At 38.0% G+C, this 27,779-nt stretch overlaps 1 protein-coding gene across 2 annotated transcripts in view; it reads right to left on the reverse strand.

The window, feature by feature from the left end:
- PEX7 (peroxisomal biogenesis factor 7) overlaps positions 1–27,779 on the reverse strand; it is an 88,388-nt gene that overhangs the window by 13,400 nt on the left and 47,209 nt on the right. The window contains exons 9-10 of one of the 2 annotated variants that reach the window (XR_012517174.1): positions 11,662–11,914; positions 6,504–6,554 (exon numbers count right to left, since the gene is read on the reverse strand). Coding sequence is in view for 1 of the 2 variants with exons in the window: in XM_039467948.2 (XP_039323882.1) it covers positions 6,455–6,554 (100 nt within the window). In the remaining variant the exon portion in view is untranslated. Of the gene's footprint in view, positions 1–6,454; positions 6,555–11,661; positions 11,915–27,779 lie in introns of those variants that run through there. The other variant, XM_039467948.2, reaches the window with a different exon arrangement.

Below are 27,779 nucleotides of genomic sequence, written 5' to 3' on the forward strand. Positions count from 1 at the left end.
GGGAGGCTGAGGTGGGAGGATCACTTGAGCCCAGGAGATCCAGACCAGCCTGGGCAACATAGTGAGACCTCATCTCTACAAAAAATTTTTGAAAATTAAAAAGTGGTGTATACCTGTAGTCCCAGTGACTCAGTAGGGTGGGGTGGGAGTGGGGGCTTGAGGTGGGAGGATCATCTAAGCCCAGGAAGTTGAGGCTACAATGATCTATGACATACCACTGCATTCCAGCCTGGGTGACACAATGAGACCCTGTCTCAAATAACAATAATAATAATTATTAAAAATAAAAATACATTTAAAGAACTAGTTTAAATGGGAACCAAATCTAATCATCTTCCACTGAAACAAAACAAAAATATATAAAACTACTTCTACTCTATTACTATTTTAAAGAAAACTCATTATTGGAGCTATATGTTCTACCATGGACAGATTCAGAAATTCATTCATTAAAAACTATGTTAGGCCCGACGTGGTGGCTTATGCCTGTATTGCCAGCACTTTGGGAGGCTGAGGCAGGAGGACTGCTTGAGCTTAGGAATTCTAGATCAGCCTGGGCAACATAGCAAGATCTGTCTCTATGAAAAAAAAAAAAAAAAAAAAAAAAAAAAGAAAGAAAGAAAGAAAGAAAGAAAGAAAAAAGATTATGTTTACCAAGCATTTTGGGAGTCCTAGAAGATAAACCTGTACATGTAGTATAACCAAAACTTTGAAAAAGACACACACATATAGAGACTGGAAGAGTAGCTACTGTTGGGAAGGAGGGTAGGGGTTCAGATCTGGGAAGAAGCTTCTGGAATGCAAGCAATGTTCTATATCTCAATGTGGATAGTGATTACACAGGGGTAGTCACTTCTGGATCACTAATTGAGCTGTATACTTAAAAATATGTGTATTTTAAAATACAAATTTACAATTCAATTAAAAAGTTTTTTTAAAAAAAAGACTGAAAAGAAATGTAACTATATGGTATAACAGACATTCTGTTATACCTATAGTATAATCTTTTTTCTTTCTTCTAAATGTAATTTCCAAAAGTTTGTCATGAGAAAAACATTAAACCTTATTAAACATAGAGCAGTGATATCTGAAAGTGATAATGTTTACTTTAAAAGAGATTAAAATGATAACTGTATCCCAGAAACAATGTATAAAGATATGTAAACTTGTATCCAGCTTATAAATACTAAACTAGACATCACTGAGCATTTGGAAGAGCAGAATTGACACTGCAGAGCACAAAGTCAGGAACTCTAAAGATAAATTAATATAGAAATTCCAGTTATAGAAAAAGGTACATTATAGGTCTAGAATCACAACTCTACAAACAGAAAAAGAGTATCCAATTTAGAAATAATAAGCATAAGAGAGAAAAGATAAAATGTTAGAACTGTACAAATCATGATCAGAAAAAAAAAATCAAAGAAAACGATGCCTTCAGCCTTGTTAACAAGAGAGGGCATAAAGCATTTCTCAGCAATTATCCTTAAAGAATGACCTCAGACACTTATTTGTCAAGTTTTAAACTTTTAAAGACAAGATCTTACATTCTGTTAAGAAGAAAGGTGGTGTAATGTAAGAATGCCCTTGACCTCATTTCTCAGATCTCTAAGAAGGGAGAAGCTAAAAAGAAAAAGAATTATACATAGAAGAACTCAGATAAATCTCTTTTAAGACTGGGAATATATAAAAACCCAGAGCCTTAAAGTAACATCAGCAAGGTCCTACAGGTGCTAAGATCACAAGAGACAATAGGTATTTGAAAGCAGATGGAAAGACACTAAGAAGTGAGAGAAAGATACATTCTAAGGGAATAAAATATGATCAAAGAGTAAAATTAAATTAACCCGTAATCTGTGAATCTGACGCATTATGAGACTAAAGGATAAATATAATACATTAAAAATAACTTAAACCACCTACTAAGCCAACAAAGGTTAGCATGGCAGATTGTAAGTGACTACAGATTCTTCACAGGTCCTTCCATCAAGTCTATTTCCCACTCTTTGAATCTGGACTGGCCTCGTAACTTGCTTTGCAAGCGAGGGAATGCTGTGCGGCTTCCAAGTCCAGTTCCCAAGATGATTTGCAGCTTTTGTTCTTGCCCTCTTGGAGACACACAATTGCTAAGTTCAGAGATCTGGGGACACCTAGAGACACACGGCCTGGGAGACAACCAGCACTGCCCACCCGACACATGAAGGAGGCCCAAGACCACTGATGGGATCCACGTCCTGTGCAGTCACCACCAGCTGAGCCTTCTTGTTCTCTGGCAAGGCGGTGACAGTGTTAACCCCAGCTTGAAGGACAGGTGGTCTCTCAGTGGGGATATCCCCTTTGCCGGCAGCTTTCTTCTCGGCCTGGGCCAAGAGTCTCTGCTTCTCTTGCTTTGACTCTGGTCTGTATTGTGGGCCAGCTTATGTAGTTAGACTAGCTGTTTGGTGGGCCAGGGCGTGGGTGAACTGGTTCATCGCAGCAGGTACTTCCAGCCTCTTGGAGAGGATAGCTCTTTGCTGCTGCAGCCTGACAGAGGAGGGCAACTTCACAAAGTGGGTGAAGTCCCTGTTGGACTAGATGTCCTGTCCACCAAGCCCTAGTTAAGCCACCAGATGGCTGGAACCATGTGGGTGGCCACAGGAAAGACCAAAAGAACTGCCAGGGTGAGCCTGGTCCAAATTGCTGACTCATAGAATTGTAAGCAAGTAAAATTGTTGTTTTAGGCCAAGTCCTGGGGTTGTTCGTTACACAGTAATAGATAACTGACAAAATAAGTGAGAGGAAAAATATGGAGATACACAGAGAACTTGATTTGTATTTTCCCTAGAAAGGAGTTCAAGGTGACTTGGTAAAAATACAAATTATCTCTCTCCTCCAGCCACCCAAGAAGCTGAAAGGAAAGAAGGCTAAGGGCAAGAGGCTGGCTCCGGCCCCTGCTGTCTTGAAGCAGCAGGAGGCCAAGAAAGTGGTGAATCCACTATTTGAGAAAAGGCCTAAGAATTCTGGCACCGACCGGACAGGACATCCAGCCCAAAAGGGACCTCACCCACTTTGTGAAATGGCCCCGCTATAACAGGTTGCAGCAGCAGAGAGCTATCCTCTACAAGAGGCTGGAAGTTCCTCCCGCGATGAACCAGTTCACCCAGGCCCTGGACCGCCTACAGCTACTCAGCCGCTTAAGCTGGCCCACAATACAGACCAGAGACAAAGCAAGAGAAGAAGCAGAGACTTGGCCTAGGCCGAGAAGGAAGCTGCCGGCAAAGGGGACGTCTCCACTGAGAGACCACCTGTCCTTCAAGCTGGGGTTAACACCGTCACCACCTTGCTAGAGAACAAGAAAGCTCAGCTGGTGGTGACTGCACACGATGTGGATCCCATCAAACTGGTTGTCTTCCTGCCTGCCCTGTCTCATAAAACGGGGGTCCCTGACTGTGCTGTCAAGGGAAAGGCAAGACAGGTCCACAGGATAACCCGCACCACTGTCGCTTTCAGTGTTAGGCCTCCAAGTCCAGGCCTGGCCATTTTAGCCTTGGTGACCCACACGTACACCTCTGGATGGTCTCTAGGAACCAGAAAGTCTGAAGCAACCACAAGTAACCAGGTGGCCACAGAAAGAAGCAAAACTACTTGTTCCTACTTCAACTAATTGCTGCAACTTGCATCCATTATTCCTGTTCAGCCTTGCAAAAATCTCCCCGTGGACACTGGGTTTCTCAAGATTCCCACTCCTGTAACTATGTAATCTACTGCACCCTCCCCTCTGACTGTAACTGACACTCCCCATCCTTACGATCACGCCTGTTTGTAGTAAACGACCCCTACCTTGTGATCGTGCATCCTGTGACGCGCTTTTCCTCCCCGAGATAAATTACCGACCCCTACCCTTGTGACCATGCATCCCATGATGCCATTTCCCTCCCTAAAATAGGTTACCACCTTTAACTGACCGCTTGCCCCAACCTATAAAACCAACTCCTATCCCACTGCCCTCCACTGACTCTCTTTTCAGACTCAGCCCACCTGCACCCAGGTGAATAAATAGCCATGCTGCTCACACAAAGCCTGCCTGGTGGTCTCTTGACGCAAGCGACTCGCCTAACACATAGAGGTTAACTCAGAAGACAAAGGGGCTTTGTCTAAGCTGGTGGCAGCTATCAGGACCAATTACAGAGACAGATATGATGAGACCCGCTGTCACTGGGGAGGCAATGTCCTCAGTCCCAAGTGTGTGGCTCACACTGCCAAGCTGGAAAAGGCAAAGGCTAAAGAACCTGCCACTAAACTGGATTAGATGTACACTGCTGAGCTTTCTGAACATAAAAATAATTAAAATAATACAAATTATCCTTCAAAAATATATATAAATTAATAATATGCACAACTCAAATGTTTGTGTTTAAAATGTATTAATATTAGATATATTTAAAAAATAAAATACTGGTTGAGATCACCATCTTAATTTGAATAAAATCTATTACTTAGGGATGTATGTTCTCTGATAAAGTCCTCTTATCACAAAGTTCCTTTTAATAAGGTAGGTCTACGTGTGGAGGATTTAGAAAACATCAGGTATTCTTCAGACCTGGGAGAGGACGCGCCACAGCTGAGGAAATGGAGGCGCTGTGGCTGCTGCCACAGGTACCAGTCTGGGCTCACAGAGGACAGGTAATAGAAATATGTAAGAATGAGGAATTCAGAAACATTTACTTAGGATCCTTTGTTTGGGGGTGCCATGTTTCAATATGTACATTACAACTTTTTAAGACTAAAATAGAAAACAGGTACAATTATTTTATTAAAAACCATCTATAATAAATGTATCAGAAAAGGAACTCATTCATTTGAAACACATTATATTTATGCTGAAAATAATGCCATTTCACTCATCACTATTTCAGTTTTTTCTCACATGCTAGTAAGTAATTTTAAATAATTATTCATAATGTTAATGGGAACATTCTAATACCAAATGAGAATCTTTTAAACTCAGAATTATATCTTTAATTCCTAAAATGAAAAACTCATAGCTCATGAGTTGTGGCTCATGCCTGTAATCTCAGCACTTTGAGAGACCACAGAGGGTGGACCACTTGAGGTCAGGAGTTCAAGACCAGCATGGCTAACATGGTGAAACAACGTCTCTACTAAAAATACAAACATTATGCTAGGCACACTAGTTCATGCCTGTAACCCCAGAACTTTGGGAGGCTGAAGCAGATGGATCACCTGAGGTCAGCAGTTCAAGACCAGTCTGGTCAACATGGCGAAACACCACCTCCACTAAAAATACAAAAAAAACCAGCCAGGTATGGTGGCATGTGCCTGTAATCCCAGCTACTCAGGAGGCTGAGGCAGGAGAATCACTTGAACACAGGAGGCAGAGGTTGCAGTGAGCCGAGATTGCACCACTGCATTCCAACCTGGGCAACAGAGCAAAATTCTGTCAAAAAAAAAAAAAAAAAAAAATAGCCAGGTGTGGTGGTGCATGGCTGTAATCCCAGATACTCCAGAGGCTGAGGCAGGAGAATTGTTTGAACCTGGAAGGTGGAGGTTACAGTGAGCCAAGATTGTACCACCGCACTCCAGCCTGGGTGACAGAGTGAGACTCCGTCTCAAAAAAAAAAAAAAAAGAAAGAAAGAAAAACTTATGTATTTATTTAAATTTCAGACACAGTAATGTGAAGTGGGATTTTCTTTTTGTTTAACCTAAAAAAGTTATCAAAAAAACACAATTCCACAGTTATGCTCTAGAATTTCCACATATTTTGTGTTTCATTGATATGCTGGTTCTTCCGCACAGTCTGTATTTAAAGGGCCTTATCACTGAACATATTGCACTGGTTCTGACTTGATTTCACAATTTCCAAAATGAAAAAAGCTTTTTTAAAAAAAACCTGAAGGGTATTTAAAGTCTAAAATGTCTACTCTCAAGCCATCGAGAGAACAAAAAGGGGGAAATTTGATGTTTATTAACTTAAATAGCAGACATTCTCCTACTACTGGTTCTCCATCTGAAGCCTCTCATTCGACATGGGGTGTGGAGACAAGGGCGACAGTCCTGAGACTAGTGACCGGCCTGCCCACAGTCTCAACTGCCTAGTGGGACAGCTGAGTCAGGACCACATGTTCCTGATCCTGCCAACCCGTGGTGACAATCCTGCCGTATTCCATCTTTCTCTTGTCGCTTTTCCATTGGGAGAGGCCTAGAGAAAGCCTTTAACATGTTAGGACAATCCTCCCAGGACGGTTCCTTTTTCTCTCAGAGAAATCAATCTTTCAAGAGGGGAAAGGTATGCCAACTTTCTGGATACTTCTCATTCCCTAGTAATTTAATGCTCAAACACTCAAGCTCACGTAGCTAAAACGGCAACGATTTTATTCATAAAAGCAACAGATGCCACACAGAGTTGGCTGCGAACCTGGGCAGAAGAGAGTATCGTGAGATTGCATCTGTTACCTGAGTGGGGCTCTGAAGACTGAAGTCTAAACCACAAGTAAACTCTGTATGATGCTCTACTGTTTCAAGAAGAGGGTCAGGCTTTGAAAAGTTCCAGAATCTGTGAAGATAAACAACAGGGAATAATTTAAGTGCTAAAATTACCAAAAAAACTTAAATTAAGAAAAAATATATATTTGACATAGCAAAGATTTTATCCAAACAGGCTCAACCAATTCAGAAGTGCAGAGCCCCACGATTAAGCCACACATAAAAAAATCCAATAAGGAAAAAAAATGTACTCCATCCTATCATATTAAAAAAAACAGAATTATTCATCAATCTACACATACAAAAGATTACTCTGTTCCCATTAGTATACCTTGTAGGGCAGACGCTTAACAAGTTTTAATTTAAAAAAATGTTTTTATATTGCACAAGGACATTTGGGATGGCAGTCAGTATGCTTCTGTAGCAATTTCTAAGAGCATTCATGGCTGTAAAATAAGGATACTGGATAAATGAAGTCTAACATTTTGTGATTTTAAATACAACTTCATTTCTCAAAAACTGACATGAAAAGATCTGACGCTTAATTTAAATTTCAACAGCAATTAGAATTCTTTCAAAAAATCTGTTCTCTTATGAAAAATCTCTGTAATTCTGAAACTGCCTTTTTTCTTTTTTGAAGCACAGACTTTCTTACAGATTCCACATCAATATAATTCCTAGAATCAAGAAAAACAGAAATGTGTTTTCCTGAGCCAATAGTATGCATTCTACCTAACCTCGATAGACTGAAAGTGGTAATATTTACCATAATCAAGCCCTCATTTGTACTGTGCAGAATTTGGCCCTATTTTGAATAGATAACATAGTACTTTATTTCTAATGCTTTATTTGCTCATCATCTTTTTCATTTGACTCTAAACATACTATAAAAATGGCACATTCAGAATCATAGAGTCATATCCTAATTCAGCTTCTCTTATGATCTACAACATGGCACACTGAAGGTTTAACAGATCCCTTTGAAAGAGAGTAAATAGAACCAACAGTCACAGTTTGTTTAACCTGGTGGTATTATTTCCCTAATAAATACAGAGTTGGCCCTATTAAGTTTTGAAAAGGGTTGTTGCTATGGATCATCCACTGTGTGGGTACCAAAGAAACAATGAATAAATAGCTCATTTATCAGATTACTGAAATCTACAAAATATTTGGGAAGAGCAATTTTACTTTTGAAATTTTGCCTGTTCAAACAAATGAGGTAACAAGCTGTACATGTTCTCAGAAATCCTAGTAGTGGTTTCCACTGTCTTTGCATATTTATTTCTTTGAATTCTAGAGACAGTGAATTATAACAAAATCTCATTTTCTGGATCCAATAATTATAGAAGCAAAAGTAAACATATAATTTTGTAATTTCATTTCTAAAACATGGTTTTTCACTGATTTGCATTATTTGAAACAATAATCAAATGATTTTGCATGTGTCTACTACATTCCAAAAAATACTCAAAATGGTTTTTAAAAAAGGCATTTAATATGGCAAAAATGAGTTAAAGGAAAATTAAGGGTAGGAAAGTAAGATGGCATCTGCAATGAGATTGGTACATAAAAACACATCCCATGAAGCTCTATGTCTTTGACAGTGAAGGACCTCAAGACGCTAAGCTTTCTAGCAGCCACAGGAAAAAGGGAGATAGTTAAGACCCAAATGCATGGTCTACTGCTCCTGGAAAACTCAGAAGGAAATTCTCCTTTAAGAGTCTGGCGCAAGAAACCCAATGTTTATATAATGAAGAACATCCCCAACATCTGTGAGAAAACATACAGATGTTTTGCCAGCTGCTGCTTGTGACTGAATGGCATTCCCCTAAAGGACAGTTTAGTAGAATGGGTCTAAGGGAAAGCCAATTTGATGTAATCTGGGTATTTAGCTCTCTGACTTCACTTGGAATTTACATTTTATTTCAGCAGAATGGATAGGCTAAATATTCTTTATGTAAACCATAAAAATTGTTTTCTTTCAGAACTTTTTAATGACAGTAAGAAGCAACGAGAATTTTTTTTTTTTTTTGAGATGGAGTCTCCCTCTGTTGCCAGCTGGAGTACAGTGGCACAATCTCAGCTCACTGCAACCTTCGCCTCCTGAGTTCAAGCAATTCTCCTGCCTCAGCCTCCCCAGTAACTGGGATTACAGGCGTGCACCACCATGCCCAGCTAATTTTTGTATTTTTAGTAGAGACGGGGTTTCACCATGTTGTTCAGGATGGTCTCGATCTCTTGACCTCATGATCCGCTTGCCTTGGCCATCCAAAGTGCTGGGATTACAGGCGTGAGCCACTCTGCCCAGTCAGCAACAAGTATTTATTTCTACCTTCCTGATAAATTCCTGGGATGCACTTTCTGTTGTTTTGAGCCAGCTAAGGACAAGGCTACATTGAGATAAGATAAGGTGGGCCTTATGAAAATTAAGATGCCTAACAAAGACACAAGTGTATAGCTATCCAACTTCAGCCTGGAAGTGTGATGAGGGAAGTCACACATTCAGGAGAACTGTGATTCTATTCAAAAAGGCTATCTGAGTTTGCTCTAACATATAACTAATGGGTAGTCAAAGCCTCACAGAGTTCTACACCACAGAATCACAGACATAATTTTAACCTGGGAAAAACTATCCAGTATTTATCTGCATTTTGTAAAGAATTCATCAAAGAAAATACATGCTGAAACTTTGGTGAACAGAGGGTTAGTCTACTGAGTGGCATAAAGACACTTCATTATACCATTTCGCAGCTCTGGTAGAAATTATGTAACACACAAAATATATACAGTATGGTACAAAAACTAAGAGAGATTTATTTCCAACAGAATGTCTGACTAGGTTTTTAGCCCGACATTTTTAAAACAACTAAAAACCCTGGATGAAACATAAAAACAAACCACCACCATTAAAACTCTAGCACTAAAGTATTAGCGAGGCACGCTATAGTAAAAACCAAGGGAAGACTGGACCCCAGAGCAGTAAACAATGAAGGCAGCTTTTGCCTTGAGAGGATTTGCTAAACGGAGAACTTAAGCTTCAGATTTCTTCAACTCGTGGGGATCAGGAGTCAGGAAAAAATTTTAAAATCAGTATTAATATGCATAATTTAAAAATAATTTTCTGTAGTGAAATATTAAAATATTAAATATGGTAAATTATACAAACTAAGTTGAGAAAACCAAATGCTAAACAGTATGTCAATATACTATATTATTTGCTAATAGCTTGTTAGTAACAAAAGAAATATATGCATTTCTTTTCCCATTCTCACTTTCTAATCAGCAACCACTGCTTTTTTTTTTTTGAGATGGAGTCTTGCTCTGTTGCCCAAGATGGAGTACAGTCGTGCAATCTCGGCTCATTGCAACCTTCGCCTCCTGGGTTCAAGTGATTTTCCTGCCTTAGCCTTCCAAGTAGCTGAGATCACAGGCGTGTACCACCATGCCCGGCTAATTTTTTTTTTTTTTTTTTTTTTTGTATTTTTACTGGAGATGGAGTTTCACCATGTTAGCCAGGATGGTCGCCTCGGTCTCCCAAGGTGCTGGGATTACAGGTGTGAGCCACTGTGCCCAGCCCAGCAACCACTGTTAACAGTTTAATGAGTACACTTCTAGTGTTTTTGTATGTATCTCTATTCAAGTTCCACCAGGAAAGAGTGAGTTGAGAGGAGGAGCTAACAGGAGGAAAGTGGGTGTTTCTCCAAGTTTTCTCAGGTTGCAATTAAGGGAGTGGGCATGGGTCTCTCCCTGCAACCTTCTTCCGGATTCAAGCGTCCCACAAGTGCTATATATATCCAAGGGCCTTCATGCATCTATCGCGTAAGTAAAATGAGCTCCTTTTGCTGGGAGAAGTCATGCTATAATATATCATTAAGTGGTCAAATAAGGCACATTATTCTTAAGTGAAATGTTTGTTTTGATCCAGCATATATACTACTTGGTGCCTTTTTGTCTCTTTGCTGATGAAATCACTGGCTATTTAATCTCCCTCATGGGAAGTAAATATACTGGATAAGCCTCCAATGATTAAAAATATTACAGAACTGTAGGAACATTTTTCATTTAAATTGTATATCATAATATAATGTCTTGGTTGAGTTATTTTTGCTTTTTGGTTCCACAATTCTTTAACAATGCAAGTATATATCACTGTATTACATCTCTCTTTTTAAAACATATTATTACTTTTTTTTTTTTTTTTTTTTGAGATGGAGTCTTGCTCAGTCGCCCAGGCTGGAGCACAGTAGTGCCATCTTGGCTCACGGCAACCTCCGCCTCCCGGTTTCAAGCAGTTCTCCCGTCTCAGCCTCCTGAGTTGCTGGGATTACAGATGTGCACCACCACACCCGACTAATTTTTGTATTTTTAGTAGAGACAGCAGTTTCACCATGTTGGTCAGGCTGGTCTCAATTTTCTGACCTCATGATTCACCCGCCTCGGCCTCCCAAAGTGCTGGGGCGCCTGGCCTATCATTACTTTTTTTAGAAACAGTGAAATCATAGGCCACTGCAGCCTCAAACTCCTGGCCTCAAGCAATCTCCCCTCCCCAGCCTCCCAAATAGCTGGGACTACAGGTGGGCACCACTATACCCACCCCACAGTCTGTATTAAATAAAACATCAAAACTATTTCAACAATTAAGCTGAAATCACTTACTTTCTACTTTAACTAAATGTAATTTGGAATCTCTTTACTAATACTTTTGAAATTTAGCCAACAGATGAATTCAGTAGAAGGTTTAAAATATTTTGTAAAGTTCTTTCTTTTTCTTTCCTATTCTCAACTTATGAGTTAGTCATGAATTACTTAGAGTCTCTCCTTACTATGAGAAAGGGACAATGTTCTGGCTATTTTTCAATGCCTTACATGTACATTCATTTTTGTTGTGTTTTTGTAATTTTAAGAAATTTGCACTATTATACTCTTCTCCATTTGCAGTGCCTGGGCCTAGCCGTCTCCAGAGCAAGGAGCAAAAATATCGCAACACTTATTTTCACCTCATTTAGTTACTCATTCATTCAACCATTGATGAGTCCTCCCATGTGCCAGGTAGGCGCTAAGCACCACATGCAAGATAGACATGGCCGCAGTCCTCCTGCAGCTCACAGTTCAGTGGGATCTACTGACATGTTTTTAAAAATCACCAAAACACAAATGTAACGACAATTGACAAGCACCCCAAAAGACAATGCAGGATGACTTAAGAGCAAGTCCTGAGGAAGTGGCATCTGAGCTGCAAATCTGAAGGTTGAGGAGTTGGCCAGCGGGAGAGCAGAAAAGCAGCTTGTCCCTTGTCTGCAAGAAGTCTGACAGTGTGTGACCAGGAGGGCCGATGAGGCTGGTCCAGGGAAAGGGAAGAATGTTCCAGGATGTAAACAGGGCCAAGTCACACAGGTCTAATAGGTCATTTGAAGAATTGGAGATTTTCTCCTTAAAAAAAAAAAAAAAACACTGAAGGATTTTAAGCAGCAACTTAAATTTGTGTGGTCACTTTGCCTTATTTTAAAACATTTTAATAAACATTTTTCATTTAGGAAAGTTCTAAATTTACAGAAAACTTGTGAAGATAGTAAACAGGGGTCCCATATGCCTCAACAGCCAGGTTCCCCTACTGTTAACTTTCTACGATCAGCTTTGCCTCTAAGGTGTCTCTAGCCATAGTGAGAAGAATGGACTTGAGGGCCTGAGTGGGTGTGGGAAGATCAGTGGTCCAAAAAGAGATAATAGCTTGGACTTAAGGTGCTGACCGTGATGATGAAGAAAAGATGATGGACTGAAGATTTATTTAGGCAGAAGAATTAATACAACCTGGTGATTGATGGAACAGAAGACATCAAAAAAGACTCTCATGTTTCTGGCTTTATTCATAGTACTCATAATACTCATGCATTTATTTATTTCTTAATACAAATCTATCCTCCTTGAACAGGTACTAAGCTCCTTGAATTCAGGGACAGTGTCCTGTTCTTCTTTGTATCTCTTGCATGCATAAAAATGTCTGACACATGGTCAACCAAAGAATTTATGGACACTCACGAATGAATGAATGAGCAAATAAATATACAATGGGTATAATTATTCTCATTTCAGAGATGAGGAATCCATGGTTATGGAGCTAATAAGTGGTAGCCCCAAAACACAGACTCTCCTGACGTCATGTCTAGTATGTTTTCTACTAAAAAGATGGCATGATACATTTTTTTCTCTAGGTCTAGGCCATGCCAGAAAATTTTAAGTATAGGTGGGCAGGATCTGGAATTCTTCAGGCAGTTTTAACACCCTGAAAGTTCAAATAGGCCTGGACCAAGTCAGGTATCCCCCAAACTACAGAAAGAATTTCATAAGCCAAAGCCCATGCCAAGAGTCCATTAGTCAGCCACTTACAATCAAAACCCTAAGGAAATTATGAGCCCCAATACATCTGAACTACCATGACAAGGAGTTTAGGAATTTTCTTTTCTTTTCTTTCTTCTAATATTTTTTATATGCATTTACTTTATCCTCTAGTCTACTCTGCTGTCTCTTTCTAACTTATGTATCACTCAACTCTCTTTCTGTAACCACTCAGATTTCCATTCTTTTGCAGTGAACTCCCTATAGAACACATGAACTCATGGGCCTATTACTTTATAATCTGTATCACTTTTGGAAGGGATTAAAAAATTGAAGTGGCTGGGCACGGTAGTTCACACTTGTAAATCCCAACACTTTGGTAGGACAAGGCGGGTGGATCACTTGAGCCCAGGAGTTTGAGACCAGCATGGGCAACATGACGAAACCCTGTCTCTACCAAAAATACAAAAATTAGCCAGGCATGGATGGTAGTGGTGCATGCCTGTAGTCTAAGCTTTACTTGGGAGGCTGAGGCAGGAGGATCACTTGAGTCCAGGAGGTAGAGGCTGCAGAACTGTAATCTGCAGTGAGCTTGGACAACAGAGTGAGATTCTGTCTCAAAAAAAAAAAAAAAAAAAAAAAAAAGAAGTTGTTGGCTAGCAAAACTCAAAAATATGCATTGATGGTGACATTCATTTATTTGCATAACTGGATTTAAATTGTCTTGTTTTTAGGCTTTGGAACTTATGTTAATGATAACGAAAATAAAGTTTAAAACAGAAAAAACCTACCTGCTAAATGAAGAATACATGATCAATTGTGAAAAATGACTGAACAGTTTTCAAAGCTGTCTCTTGGAATACTCAATAACTAACATCCAGAAACCCCAAATTTACAAACTTTGAAGGTTACAGATGATAAAATTCTGGACTTAAGCTTCCCTTTCACAATGAGTCAATCACAATATTTCAACTAAAACTCTAATCAGATCAGTATTTTAGAGGAGCAGACTTTACTTCGTTATAATAAACATTAAGCCCAGGAACCACACACCATAAAGCCTGGGGTACTTGGACAAATTAAAGAAAATCATCAGGCTGATGGAAGGCTTGCTCTGAGATACTCATGGCAGAGATCCAAAGGGATGCAGGATGACTTTCGGAAGAATGCCACATCTCAGTAAGAGGAGATAAAGGAAAAGCAGCAAAACTCCTATGCAGTTTATGTGTTGCTTACTGGTACAAATCAAAGAATCATGCAATAATTTTTGCCATACAGTTTCAAATAAATACTTGACTAAAAAAGAAATAAAACTGGAAGAACTCTACTCACAAAACAGTATCACTATTTTAGGGATAAGAATAGTCAGGGTACATCTGAAGCATAACTGGAAGCATCAAAATGTGACTACCTAGAGCAAAAGAGCATTTCACAGATGGATAATATGATCACACAGGGTTGCATCACAACTATACCCCACACCTAAATGTTGAAAATCATTAAACGTACAGCAATTGCCTATGCTTTGGTCATTTATTAGCTATATCACCATGAAATAATTAATGTCCTCCTCTCTGCAGCTAACCATTTATGAATAAACCCACTCAGGATGTCAGGTAGTGGAATATCTGCACTGCTTCCAATGATCTCCTTTATTTAACAACTCTCTCAGCAGAGGGTGGACACAGTGATGGGGGTGAGCAGGGGGAGAAGACAGACACCGACACAGAGAGAGAAAAAAAAAACCAGAGAGAGAGCAGACCAAATAATTCTGTTCTTTTTCTAGTAACTGGACATGAAAGCTTCAGGGGAAAAAAAAAGGAAAAAAAATCAGCCTGCAGAAAGAGGAGGAATGACACAGTCAGCTGTACAGGTTCGCTGCCTTCTGTAGGCTGCACCGCGCTCCTGCCTTTGGGCTCTGAGGGACCCCATAGTCTGAAAAATATTTCCCCTTTTATATTTAAGCTAACTAAGGATGGTTTCTGTTTTACACATGTGTGCACACACACACATACTGTAAATAAATAGTGGAGAAAGATAAGGGACTCTGATGAATTTTATTTAGGATGAAAACAGATGAATAATTACTGTTTTTTATTCTCTGTATGGTTCATTCCATTAGGTCCAATCTCTAAGAATTCCATTTTAGAATATTTAGTGTTGCCACACTCTAGACTGGGATTTCAGAACAGACCTCAAAGGGTGAATTATTCATCCTTGTGCTCTCTGGGAACTGTGTAAACTACTACCAGCTGACTGGCAGTACCCAGTTGATCTAAGTAAATAGGCTTACTATGTGTGCAAATAACCGAGAGGGGGAAAGACAGGTTTTCTGCTCAATTATCTTCTTCTTAAAAACTCTAATTGCACAGATTAGAGTCAACTAATTCTACAAGGTTTAAAACAGAAAACAGCAGCTTCCTGCTGTACTTCCTCCATATTTCACCTCAGAGGCAATCACTCTAAATTCTTTTGGTTGCTTCTTCTGATATTTTACTCTCTATTTCTAAATAATATGCTCATGGAACTCATTTATTTTTTCATTTTCACATATTATCTTTTGACTTCTTACTACAAAAAACGAGGCAAAGCAGTATCTACATTGAAAAAATATAAATACATGCAACGAAGTCTACTCAGTTGCCTTATTGAAACTGCACAATAAGATTTTTTTTTAAAGTATGATGCAAATTAACTGACAAAGCCCATAAATGTTCTGTTGGAACTAATCAGCACAATTCAAAGTTCAAAGCAGTGACTTATACTGCATTAAGTAAGGCTTAACATTCCTTGCTCCTTTTAGATCTATCTATTTATTCATGTGCTTGCATTCGGTTATGAATTAGACATGGATTTGGTTTGATTCTTAAAGAAAAATGTTAGTAACAAATAATTCTGAAAATGCTCTGCAGTTATAAAGCAAGCTGTTTGAAATCAAAAGTCTTACACGTTTCTTTCCAATTAATGTATATTGTTTCATTTTATGGGAAATTTTCATTTTCATATGTCGCTTCACTTACAAAATTGTACTTCACTTCACGAAAAGACCTTTCCAGTATGACAGTAATTAACACAAGAATTTTCTAATTTAAAAAAGTCAAATGGAAAAACTGTTTTGGGACATATTAACAAACTAACATATTGGCCAGGCGCAGTGGCTCATGCCTGTAACCTCAGCACTTTGAGAGGTCAAGATGGGCAGATCACAAGGTCAGGAGTCGAGACCAGCCTGGCCAACATAGTGAAATCCTGTCTTACCAAAAATACAAAATTTAGCTGGATGTGGTGGCACGCAGCTGTAGTCCCAGCTACTCAGTAGCCTGAAGCAGGAGAATTGCTTGAACCTGGGAGGTAGAGATTTCAATGAGCTGATACCACACCATTGCACTCCAGCCTGGGTGACAGAGTGAGACTCCATCTCAAAATAATTAATAAATAAATAAATAAGTAACATATCAACAGACTTGGGAGTAACTGCTTCATACATACAAATATGTATCTTAACCCAAAGGTCTATGAAGCTTAGAGATTTGTCAGTATATTGCATATTACAGTTGATTTTTAGAAAAAAATTAAAATGTTTATCTCTCACTTTAGTTAACAATCAGGATATAAACACGATGGTTCCAAATCTGATAAATAGTAACATTCTATTAGTTAGTACTGACTTAACCACAAGTGAACCTCAAATTTTCTCCTTGGAAAAGATTTCTCATCGCAACAGAACTTTCCACCTTAAACTGTTTTATTAAGGACTGCTTTGGAAATATTTAAAGTGGAAACCATGTTTAAATACAACTGTTTGAGCTTCTATAGTCAGAGTAACCAAAGGGTCTCACAATTTTTCACATAGTTCAAATTCACTTATATTTATAAACATGGACTTAGCATATCCACATCCCAGGGATGAGGGACAAAACAGTAAAACAGACCTACCCTGTCATCAGGCAACGTGTTTTATTAACACAGAATAAACTGAGTACTAAAATTCCCTTGTGAGAATTACACAAATCAGGGAATGCAAATATTCCCATTCTTAAAAGGAAACCAAAGACAACTACATTCAGATCCTTTTCCAAAGTCTGTGATGAGGTGTGCTGAACCTATCCCACAAAGCAAAAACAGTGACGGGGTTACAAAGACATTTCTACCTAAGATATCTGAAGGGCACAGCACATTTAAAAAATCTCTGATCATCCTAAGATTCAACTGCAGTTCCTGCAAATGTTAACAATCGTATCATATCATTAGCCACAGTTTTTCTTCTGGTTTGATGAACAAAAGTAGAGGAATTAAAAACAACTATAGTAAAAGAGGAGGTAAAATGATCATTTGAAGCTGCATGGCAGCTCACATTCAGCCACATTTCTCATCTGTTTACTCTGACTGACCTTTTTTTTGTTGGTAAGGGGAACCAGGCAAAGTTGAAAGGAAAGGTTTGGGAGACAGAGTACATATTCAACTATACTATCTGTTTACTTTGGCTGACCTTTTTTTATGGGGAAGGGGAAGAAAGAGAAGTATCTGCCTGTGGAAATCTCTGTGCTAATAAACATAAGGATCAAAAAAGCCCATCAACCACACCAAAGTTAAGACACTTACTAGATAAGGGCAAATCCTATGAGAATAGCTGTGACAAACATAAAAGGTATTTCTGTATCTTCTGCTTTAAGATTTTCAGATTACTACAATCCAATTAAAGATCATTTTCCCACTTAACACAATATAATACAGCTAGTTAGTTATCTTATTCTACAATTAAACTATTATTAAATAACATTAATGTATCAGTGTCCTATTTTGCATGAATAGTTTACTTTTTTCTCAAATGTTTTTATTTTGAAAATTACCAACCCACAGTAAACCTCAAAGAATAAAATGAACACCCCTATGCCCTTTGTCTAGTTTACCCACTGTAAAAATTTTGCCACATTTGTTTTCTCTCTCTCTACACATACACATATGAAGTGGTATTTTTGTGGAACCATTTAAAAATAAACTGCAGACATCATAATTTGTCTTTGTCATTTTGCTGGTGTTTAGCAAATCTGATCAGAAATATAAGAACATATTTACAGTGAAATGACACCAAGTACAAAGTCTGAAGAATATATATGGGAATGAAAAATAAAATTCCAAGTGCCAGATATGGGCCAGGCACTATGGGAATAGCCTTGCATGTATTAATACTTAAATCTCACAACAGTATATGTTATGACTGAGGAAACAAAGGCTCGGAAAGGTTAAGTCACTTTATAAGAGATTAGTTATAAATATAACTAAACTGCATTAATTATAATATTAAATAATATATAATTAAATTATACTATAGCTAGTAGTGGCAAATTCAAGATTTTAAACTATATCTCCTTTTCTGTTGTATCATGCTATCTCCTTAAGAAATAATTTTTTCAACAAATATATAGGTAATACATAATAATTTAGGGGAAAATTTCTAAATAGGTTGAAATGAAGTAAAAGTGGTCACCTGATAACAGGTTTTTTGTTGTTGTTGTTTTCGTTGTGTTTCTATTTTTATTTTTTTGAGACAGTCTCACTCTGTTGCCCAGGCTGGAGTACATTGGTGCAAACAGGGCTCACTGCAGCTTCCGTCTCCTGGGCTCAAGTGATCCTCCTGCCTCAGCATCCCAAGTAACTGAGATCACAGGTGTGCACCACCACACCTGGCTTACTTTGGTAGAGGTGGGGGTCTTGCCATGTTGCCCAGGCTGGTCTTGAACTCTGGGGCTCAATAAATTTTCTCATCTTGGCCTCCCAAAGTGCTGGGAATACAGGCATAAGCCACTATGCCCAGCCGCTTTGGCAAACAGATTTGAATCAAATGCCCAAACATATTCAACTTTGTATGGTGTGACCATTGTCCTGGTTCACACTGCACCGTATTCACTAGGTTCATTCTCCTACTTCACCTTCACAGTGCAATAAAAATTCCTTTTCACAAAGCTCCTCAGTGACTTTAAGCAATATAATTGTGTTATTAATGTAATGCTAGGTAAGGCATGAATGATTAATATCTTAACTCTCCCTAAAGTACTTACATTTTAAAATGGGAAACATTATTACTACCAGTATTCTCATTTAAAACACCTGCTGTTTTTTTGAGCTCTTATTATGTATTTACAGATACCAGAGTATTTACAGATACCACTTCACTGAATCCTCTGAACATCCCAGCAAGGTAGATCACTGTATCATTTCCCATATTTCACAGCTAGTAAATAGAGGAGTCAACTTTTCACTTCAAGTATGACTGACTCAAAGGTCTACAGGCTCACCCCACTACGTAATAGATGTCTAATCTAGACAATGTTCCTAAATATCTCCAAAGAACAAGGATGTGGAGGGACCGAGCTGATCCTAGGTAACTTCCTACCCTACTTTGTACTTCTCTTTTACCTCCAAGTAGCAGAGGACAACAAAGGGCCAGATGGGACTGCTTGCTCTTGCTCCTGTAAAATAAAAATTACTACTTCACCCTTGAGGACTAGAGCTGAAATGGCCTCAAGCCCAATGAGACACCGTCTGTCACCATCCATTCTAGCCTTAATAATGACAAAAGTAGCAAACACTCACATAGCACTTACTATGTGCCAGCATCTGTGTATATTAGCTCTTCTAATCATCATAAAAATCCATGCAGTGGGTACTATTAGCATCTCCATTTACAGGCATGGGGAAACTGAGCCATCAAGTTTTAAAATAACTTGCTCAAGTTTATACAGCTAGTAGAAGGCTATTTGGCTCCAAAGTCTGTGATCCTACTATGTAACCTGGGAATGTGCCAACCCATAATTACCCTACTGAATATGTATCTTCCAGCACTCCCTATTTGCACTCGGGACTACATATGTCCCACGATGCCAACAAAACTGATACGCTTAGGGTGCTCCTGGCTGTGCTGCTACTTGACTCCAAGCCTTCATTTCTATCATTTCCTCAAAAAGACATTCCAAACTGTCTATTACAATGGCTGGCAGATAACAGACATTCTGTAAATATACCTGGATTTTAAAGCAGAGTGCAGTTGCACAATTTTGTCAGCAAAAAGTAGCTTACCAGTTGAGTTGGAAGCATTAATGTTGCTGATATAGGCAGAGAGAGACTCATGTCATGCAACTGTGACTGAATACAGTTTGGTAACACTGAAATTCAAATTCGCTTTATATTTTTCTTGCCCCCAAATCCATATATCTAAAAAAATTAAGTGCTTGGTTTGGCTTATTATTACCAAAGGCCATTAAGACCACTGATAAAAAAGTTTTAAAGATAATAATATTTATAAATGTATCCTGAAACTGGAGTGTTACTCTGAGGCTAAACTGGTCATTGTAGCTTTATAAATTAAAATCTTCAAATATCTGAGAATTTGCTACAATGTGGAAGACACAAAATGTTGCTCTTCCTAACGAAAAAAAAAAAAAAAACCATTAATTAACTGTAACTACTTTTACTTTTGTTTGGTTGTTACACATACCTGGTTTCTTGATTTCTGTTTATGAAATGATCTACTTGGTATGAAACCAAAAAAAAGCATTCACAACTCCAATAATGCATATGCACAGTTGGCACAACAAATGTGGCTTGGCAGGAAGAGAAGTAACTGACTTAAGGGACCGTATATAGGAAAAAGATAACATGCTCAAATCTATGACACTAACATTCATGGAAGAACAGAAATAATTTACTATGAAACATTTTAACTTTAGTATTACCTTGAGTGAAGTTTAGAAAGAATCAAGGTGTATTTTGATAGACTATATTGTTCACCAGCTAAAGGGAATTATGATATTTTTCATAAAGGTTGAAGCTTTCATTTAACCTAAACCATACTAAATAATTTCCAATGCTACTTTATATATCACTTCTTAGATCTTCATTGGTTGTTCTGTGAAACGTAATGAGCTACTATAGAGGTAAAGGTCTTAAAGCTTCTTTTATTATATATGGTAAATGGCAACATAAAATAGAAGTCTAAAACTTGCATTTTATTTTATTAAAATATCCACCATATCATCAGTTTTGAGATACAACCCACCATATAAACTATTTTAGAATTAAATTTTAAAAGTTTACAAACGTAAATGTAACAATGGGCAACTAAATAGAAACTAATATTTGAAAAGCTTGTGTTACAAATATTAGCCACCCAGAGACTCTAAAGGTAGTATCTGTATAGTTATCAGTGCTAAAAATTAAACAGATTACTGCTGGTCTTATATCTTAAATCTTTTTCTTCTTGTTAAAATGGTTTCTGACACTAAAAATATTATCAATTCAATCAGATTTAAAATTCTTCAGAGGATAAATTTAACTCATATCACATGGAGTAAAAATCTACCAAAAACGCACCTTTTCTGACCTTTCCCATCAGTGGTCACCACATTCAAATAATGAGACCAGACTCAAACAGGCATCAGAATGATTAAAGTCTTATTCTCGACATGTGTTGGGAATTACAAATATACATACATAGAATATATTCAAAAGTGAAGGGTTTTCAAATGATTTTGGTTTCCTTTTCTATTTATTTTCCTTGTTACAAGAAGGTCTTTGATGATCCTATACTGGAATACACAATCACTAACCTCCAGTTACATGAAGTATACAGGTGAAACAGTAATTTAGTAGCTACAATGTATGTTAAAATTAAAATTATATTTCTAAAAAAATAACATTGCTTCTATATACTGCCTGTGAAGCAATACTCCACTTCATTTTGGGGAAATGTTTACCAATTTTTCAAGACATAGGAAAATTCCAGGTTTCTGGCTTGTTTGAACAGGGATAATATTCCCAATTAATTGAGATAAATAACACAGATAAACAAGCAAAGAAAGAGTTCAGTGAGATTCCTGTTTGGACACTCAGGTGCCTGTGTCCAGACGCAGCTGAATATGCAGGCCTAAGGCCAGACCTAGAAGAAGGGGGCCGGAAATCATCATTTAGAATGGGCATGTAAAAAAAAGTCCTAAACCAAAGGGAGATGGCCACGTGTAAGGAGAAGAGAGGGAGATTCTATGATGAACCCTACGCAGGAAGTGTCAGCAGAGAGTAAGAAAAACAAATAAACAAAAAAGAACACGGAATCTCTAGGATAAGGAATTTCCAGAAGGGAAGGTATGATCGACAGTGTAAATCAGAAAAAAGTTCGGCATGACGAATGCGACAAATGGACTGGATTTGGTTTTACAGAGGTCCTAGCGGCGTTTGCCAGAGCAATTTCAGTAAAGAAAAAGGGACTGAAGCCAGTTGTGCCATTAGGAAGAACCAGAAGTGCTATGCCTATAAGCTTTCAAAGGTCTACAAAAATGTCTAAGGGTGGCACATTTAAATTAAACTTTTAAAATAATTAAATTCAAAATTAATAAATTAACATCATTAATTGATAAACCTGGCACTCAGAAACATTTCATTCCACTTGGAAACAACTTCTAGGTTAGATTTTTTTTTTTAACTTCACATGAATTCTTTAGCAAGCATAATGATTGCCAAGAAATCATAATCAATCATAAGTGAGTTACTCAATGCCAAATCACTTCAAAAGCAAAAGCACACAAATCTTGTCAAAATAATTAACCCTATTTAATCAGTGATGTGGATCCATTTTATAGGCTCAAAGGATCTGGGGTAAGATCGCCAACACAGAGTACCCTGGGACAGTGAAGACCTTAAGATGGCCCTGGTAAATGGAAGCTTACGGGGACACTAAAAGCTTGGCTAAGAAACAAAGAGAAATGTAACAGAGAAGTTAAAGGCAAATGCAGGATGAAGAAAAATGTTACAGGCTGAGGAAAAAGTCCGTAGAGAGTTGGAGACTAAGATACAGAGAGATGTTGGTAGAGAAGAGGTCACTTCATGGCATAAAGTCCTGAAGAAAACAAGTATAAGGATCAAGAACACTCATGTCTAGGGTTCTAAATAACAGGAGGAAGGATGAGGTACAGATTTAGATATTTGCAGGCCTGGGTTAGAAATTAAGGTAATTTGTGCTTGAGACCCACAATAGTTATTATTATTAGTAGTACTATTTTAAAGGTAAGATCTTTTGCTGAATGTTCAGGGAATAGGGTTGGAAAGATGGCTTTAGAAGAGAGGCAAAGGGCCAGGTGCAGTGGCTAACTTTGGGAGGCTGTGGTGGCCAGATCACTTGAGGTCAGGAGTTCAAGACCAGCCTGGGCAACATGGTAAAATCCCATCTCTACTAAACACACAAAGTGTGCCTGTAGTCCCAGCTGTTCAAGAGGTTAACGTGGGAGAATCACTTGAATCCTGGAGGTAGAGGTTGCGTGAGCCAAGACAGCACCACTGCACTGCAGCTTGGGTGACAGAGTGAGACTCTGTCTCCAAGAAAAAAAAAAGAGAGAGAGAGAGAGAGAGCGAAAAGCAATTAAGAATGATCACAGTATTTTCAAGAAAGTCTTCTCATATAATTCCCGTATTCACCTTGTCAGCTTGTGAGCACAGATATCACTAGTTGCCATATTACATATTAATAAAAGAAACCTGGACTCTAAGTTATACAGGATCATTGCTTTCAAATATCTTTTTAACTTTACGTTAAAGATCTCCTACTACTGAACTATAATTCTCAGTTTTTCCAAGTGTTTAAGAGTATAGCTACGACACCTTTGATCTTATAGCATGTCTGAGGACCATGACCTACACTGCCTCCGTCCAAGGGGAACTAAACAGCTAGTTTAGTCCTTGTCCTTGCTCGGAGACTCCACACTTAACAGCAGAGAGAAATGTATAACTGAGAGCCAAAAACTATGATGATTCTGAGCGTGGTTTGATACTTCGAAGCTTTTAAGAACAAAGCAGAACTGAAGGAAATAAGAGACACAAAAAACTCTTCAAAAAAATCAATAAATCCAGGAGCTGGTTTTTCGAAAAGATCAACAAAATAGACAGACCACTAGCCAGATTAGTTAAAAAGAAAAGAGAGAATAACCAAATTGATGCAATAAAAAACGATAAAGGGGATATCACCACAGATTCCACAGAAATCCAAACCATCATCAGAGATTATTACAAACAACTCTATGCACATAAACTAGTAAACCTGGACACTGTTGGTGGGAATGTAAATTAATTCAACCATTGTGGAAGACAGTGTGGCGATTCCTCAAGGACCTAAAAATAGAAATTCCATTTGACCCAGCAATCCCATTATTGGGTGCATACCCAAAGGATTATAAATCATTCTACTATAAGGACACGTGCACACGAATGTTCATTGCAGCACTGTTTACAATAGCAAAGACCTGGAACCAACCCAAATGCCTAATGATGATAGACTGGATAGGGAAAATGTGGTACATATACACCATGGAATATTACGCAGCCATCAAAAACGAAGAGTTTGCATCCTTTGTAGGGACATGGATGAACCTGGAAACCATCATTCTCAGCAAACTGACACAAGAGCAGAAAATCAAACACCGCATGTTCTCACTCATAGGCGGGTGTTGAACAATGAGAACACATGGACACAGGGAGGGGAGCACTACACACTGGGGTCCATTGGGGGGAAATGGGGGAGGGACGGGGGGGTGGGGAGGTGGGAAGAGATAGCATGGGGAGAAATGACAGATACAGGCGAGGGGACTGAAGGCAGAAAACCACACTGCCATGTGTGTACCTATGCAACAATCTTGCATATTCTTCCCATGTACCCCAAAACCTAAAATGCAGTAAAAATAAAAATAAAAAAAAAAGAAATGCAGTTCACATCCAGTCTTAACAAACATTCCCGAAACAAATCTATATCTACAAAAGTAAGGCATTTTCTAACAGGGTGTTTAGGGGTACTTAAATACATTGATAAAACAGGGAGTGGTCAGTCAGTAGAATTAAGATCATAATGACAATTCTGAAAAGAAAGTATCGGTAGTCATTAGGTCTTTCTCTTTAATCAGAAACAAAGCACTAAAATGGATTTAGGATGTCCCAATTAAAACTGTTAAGAATACCAAATATCAGATCATCAAAAGATTAATGTCTCATCTCAGTTTAAGCCTTCCTGCTCCGAATGCCAGAAAGGTGTTTGAATTCCAAGAACTAGATCCTGTATGTGGAAATCTTGTTGAACCCATAAGTGACAATACATAAGAGAAGATTCCAAGTTCTCTCTCCATCCTGCTCAACCTATATGGCCGACTTGACATTACTGGCTGACCATAACCTTGTTAAAAGCCCCTCCTCTCATAGCTCCTGTGACCATTGCATGCTCCAAGGTTTCCTCCTGTCCTTGGTGGGCTGTTCCTTCCTGCCTTTCAACACTAATTCCGTCCTGAAGGAACTGCCTTTTTGTTCTTCTTTCTCTACACTTAACTCCCTTTGGCTTATTCATTCTTACGGACTGAATTGTCAGTAAGTTAATGATGTCCAAATCTACATACACAGCCTTAACCTCCAGCCAATGATCCAGCTCCACGGTTCCAGTTTCTTCCCGTCTGTTGTGTTGCCATTCATTGGCTCCCAAACTGAAAACTCTATAATCACTGCTGACTATTTTATACAGAATACTAAAAACAAACAAACAAACGAAAGCCTGGTTATAGTACTCTTTTAATTGAGAGTTGGGAGCCTCTGTGTGATTATGCTTCCCAGCTGTCTGCCTGCTTTTATTGAATGAGTCAAGAAAACCATATTAAGGCATGAAATACATCTCAAGGCATTGTTGTATTTATTCTCTTAGAAGTATGTTTTATACAAACAAAGTTATATAGACTGTGTCACATCAAATGTGAACTCAGATGTGAGGAGAGAGGAGATTTGGGTAGTCTAGGCAACGAGGCCACATAAATCCAAAACTGTTACTATAGTCTCACCAAAACCAATACAGAACAACAAAGGGAACAAATAAAACTACACAAACTTCAGGTCTTCCACACATCCAAACTTCAAATTAATTTTAAGAAGAAAAATCAAAACAGAACCCCGACAAGCTCTCTTCCCTGTTGTAGCTGCAAGCCTGTGTGAATGGCAAGGAGAGTTCGGGGAACACGGAATGGAATAGAGAGGGCAGGAGCTAGAATTAGTTCTAACATTGATCTAAAACCATCTTCGGAAAGAGAAAGTGTATCCTATGAGTGAAAATACTGGAAAAGGGGATAATAAAGATTAGATCACAGATTTTAAGGTACACTGGATACAGGGAGGTGATGTTGGAAAGCTGATAGCTTAGTGGGGAAAGAAAATTAAAAGGAAGCAAAGGTGCCAACCTCAAACCATCAACCCTGTCCATAGATGTAAAGAGACAAAAAAGTCTTTATTTAAAACACATACATATAGAAATAAATGGTTACAAGAATTTCAACAATTCATCTGACAAAAACTTTCTTCAAAAAAAAAAAAAAGTGAAGTAGAAAACCACACCATATTCTAAACTGAATCAAATATCTTCAAGCAAGCATCTGGGAACATAGAAGAAGAAAACAGCAAAGCCCTTGATGAGGAACTCAAAAACAAAAGAAGTGGACAAAAACAGAAAAGAATTGAAACAGAACTGAATGAATCCAAGAAAGAAACACAAGAAAAAAGGCAAAATCATTTCACAAGTAATCACAGAATTACATGGGGCCCAAGAAGAACAGATCCACGTAAAAACATAGTAAGAGAATTGAGGACAACAGAAACAACCAAGACCATGACAATGAGATAAAGAAAGAAAGAAGGAAAAAGTATCAGACAGAAAGTGTCTGACAGAGAAGACAGGTAAAGGAGAGTCCATTTATACATAATTGGAGTTCCACAGAAAATTAAACAATTAAGTAGAACTACTATTTAAAAATATAATCCATATATATACATATATAAAAATATAATCCAAAAAGCTTTCTGGGAATAAAAGAAGACCCGAATCTATATACTTACAGAGCTCACTGAGCCTGCAGCAAGGAAAACTGAAATGCAACAAGGGTTCTTTTTCCCCAAGGGTCTCGAGGAGGAGGGAAGGGGTTGGTGGTTGGGGGGCAGGTGCCAAACACCTTCCAAGTACAAGAGAATTAGACCGGCATCAGAATTCTCAAGAACAACACAGAAAGCAAGGTTAAAATGTAGTACCATTTTCAAAAAACTCAAATAAAGAAATGTCAATCAAGGAGTTTATATTTAGCTAAACTATCCTCCAAGTGGGAAGGCTACAGAAAAATAGTTTTAAACATACGAGAGTTCATGAGAATTCTATGCCCATCAGTCCCTCTTGAGAAATCTACTAGAAAATAAACTGTAACAGATAATGAGGGAAACTTAGGCAAAAAAATTTATAATGAGCATTTAATATATTTAATTATACATCTAAGGCTAAAACACAGGTGGAAACCAAGTAAAATATATATCCTGTAATATGTGCTATATGTTAAACGTTTCATGTTCTAACAAAGCATAAATGAAACAAAATTTGATGGAAAAGGGAAAGTTAAAAAAAGAAAGTAGAACAAATTCACTGGTTATTGTATTAAAAATAGGTGGGATTTAACACAAATGTAATGAAAAACTCACAACCAGGTAATAAATGGTTAATTTTTAAAGAAAAGTTATAAAGACAGTAAAAAGATTGTAACACCAAAGGCAATCACTAAAACAAACACATAAAAACTTACCTAAATGTCAAAAAAAGTTTTAAGTCAAAGAAAAAAAATTTTTAAGTCCAAGTCAAAACACAACAAAAAAACCATCACACACAGAAACATGGCAAATAAAACACAAATAATCAAAACAGAAAAGACAAATTTGACACTAAACATTTTTATCAAGAAATATAAATGAGTTTGGTAGGCTGAGGTGGGTGGATCACCTCAGGTCACGAGTTCAAGGCCAGCCTAGACAACATGGTGAAACCTCAACTCTACTAAAAAGACAAAAATTAGCTGGGCATGGTGACGCATGCCTGTAATCCCAGCTACTAGGGGAACTGAAGCAGAAGGATTGCTTGAAC

The sequence above is a fragment of the Saimiri boliviensis genome, chromosome 4 (assembly GCF_048565385.1).
Source record: "Saimiri boliviensis isolate mSaiBol1 chromosome 4, mSaiBol1.pri, whole genome shotgun sequence".
Classification (NCBI taxonomy): Eukaryota; Metazoa; Chordata; class Mammalia; order Primates; family Cebidae; genus Saimiri; species Saimiri boliviensis.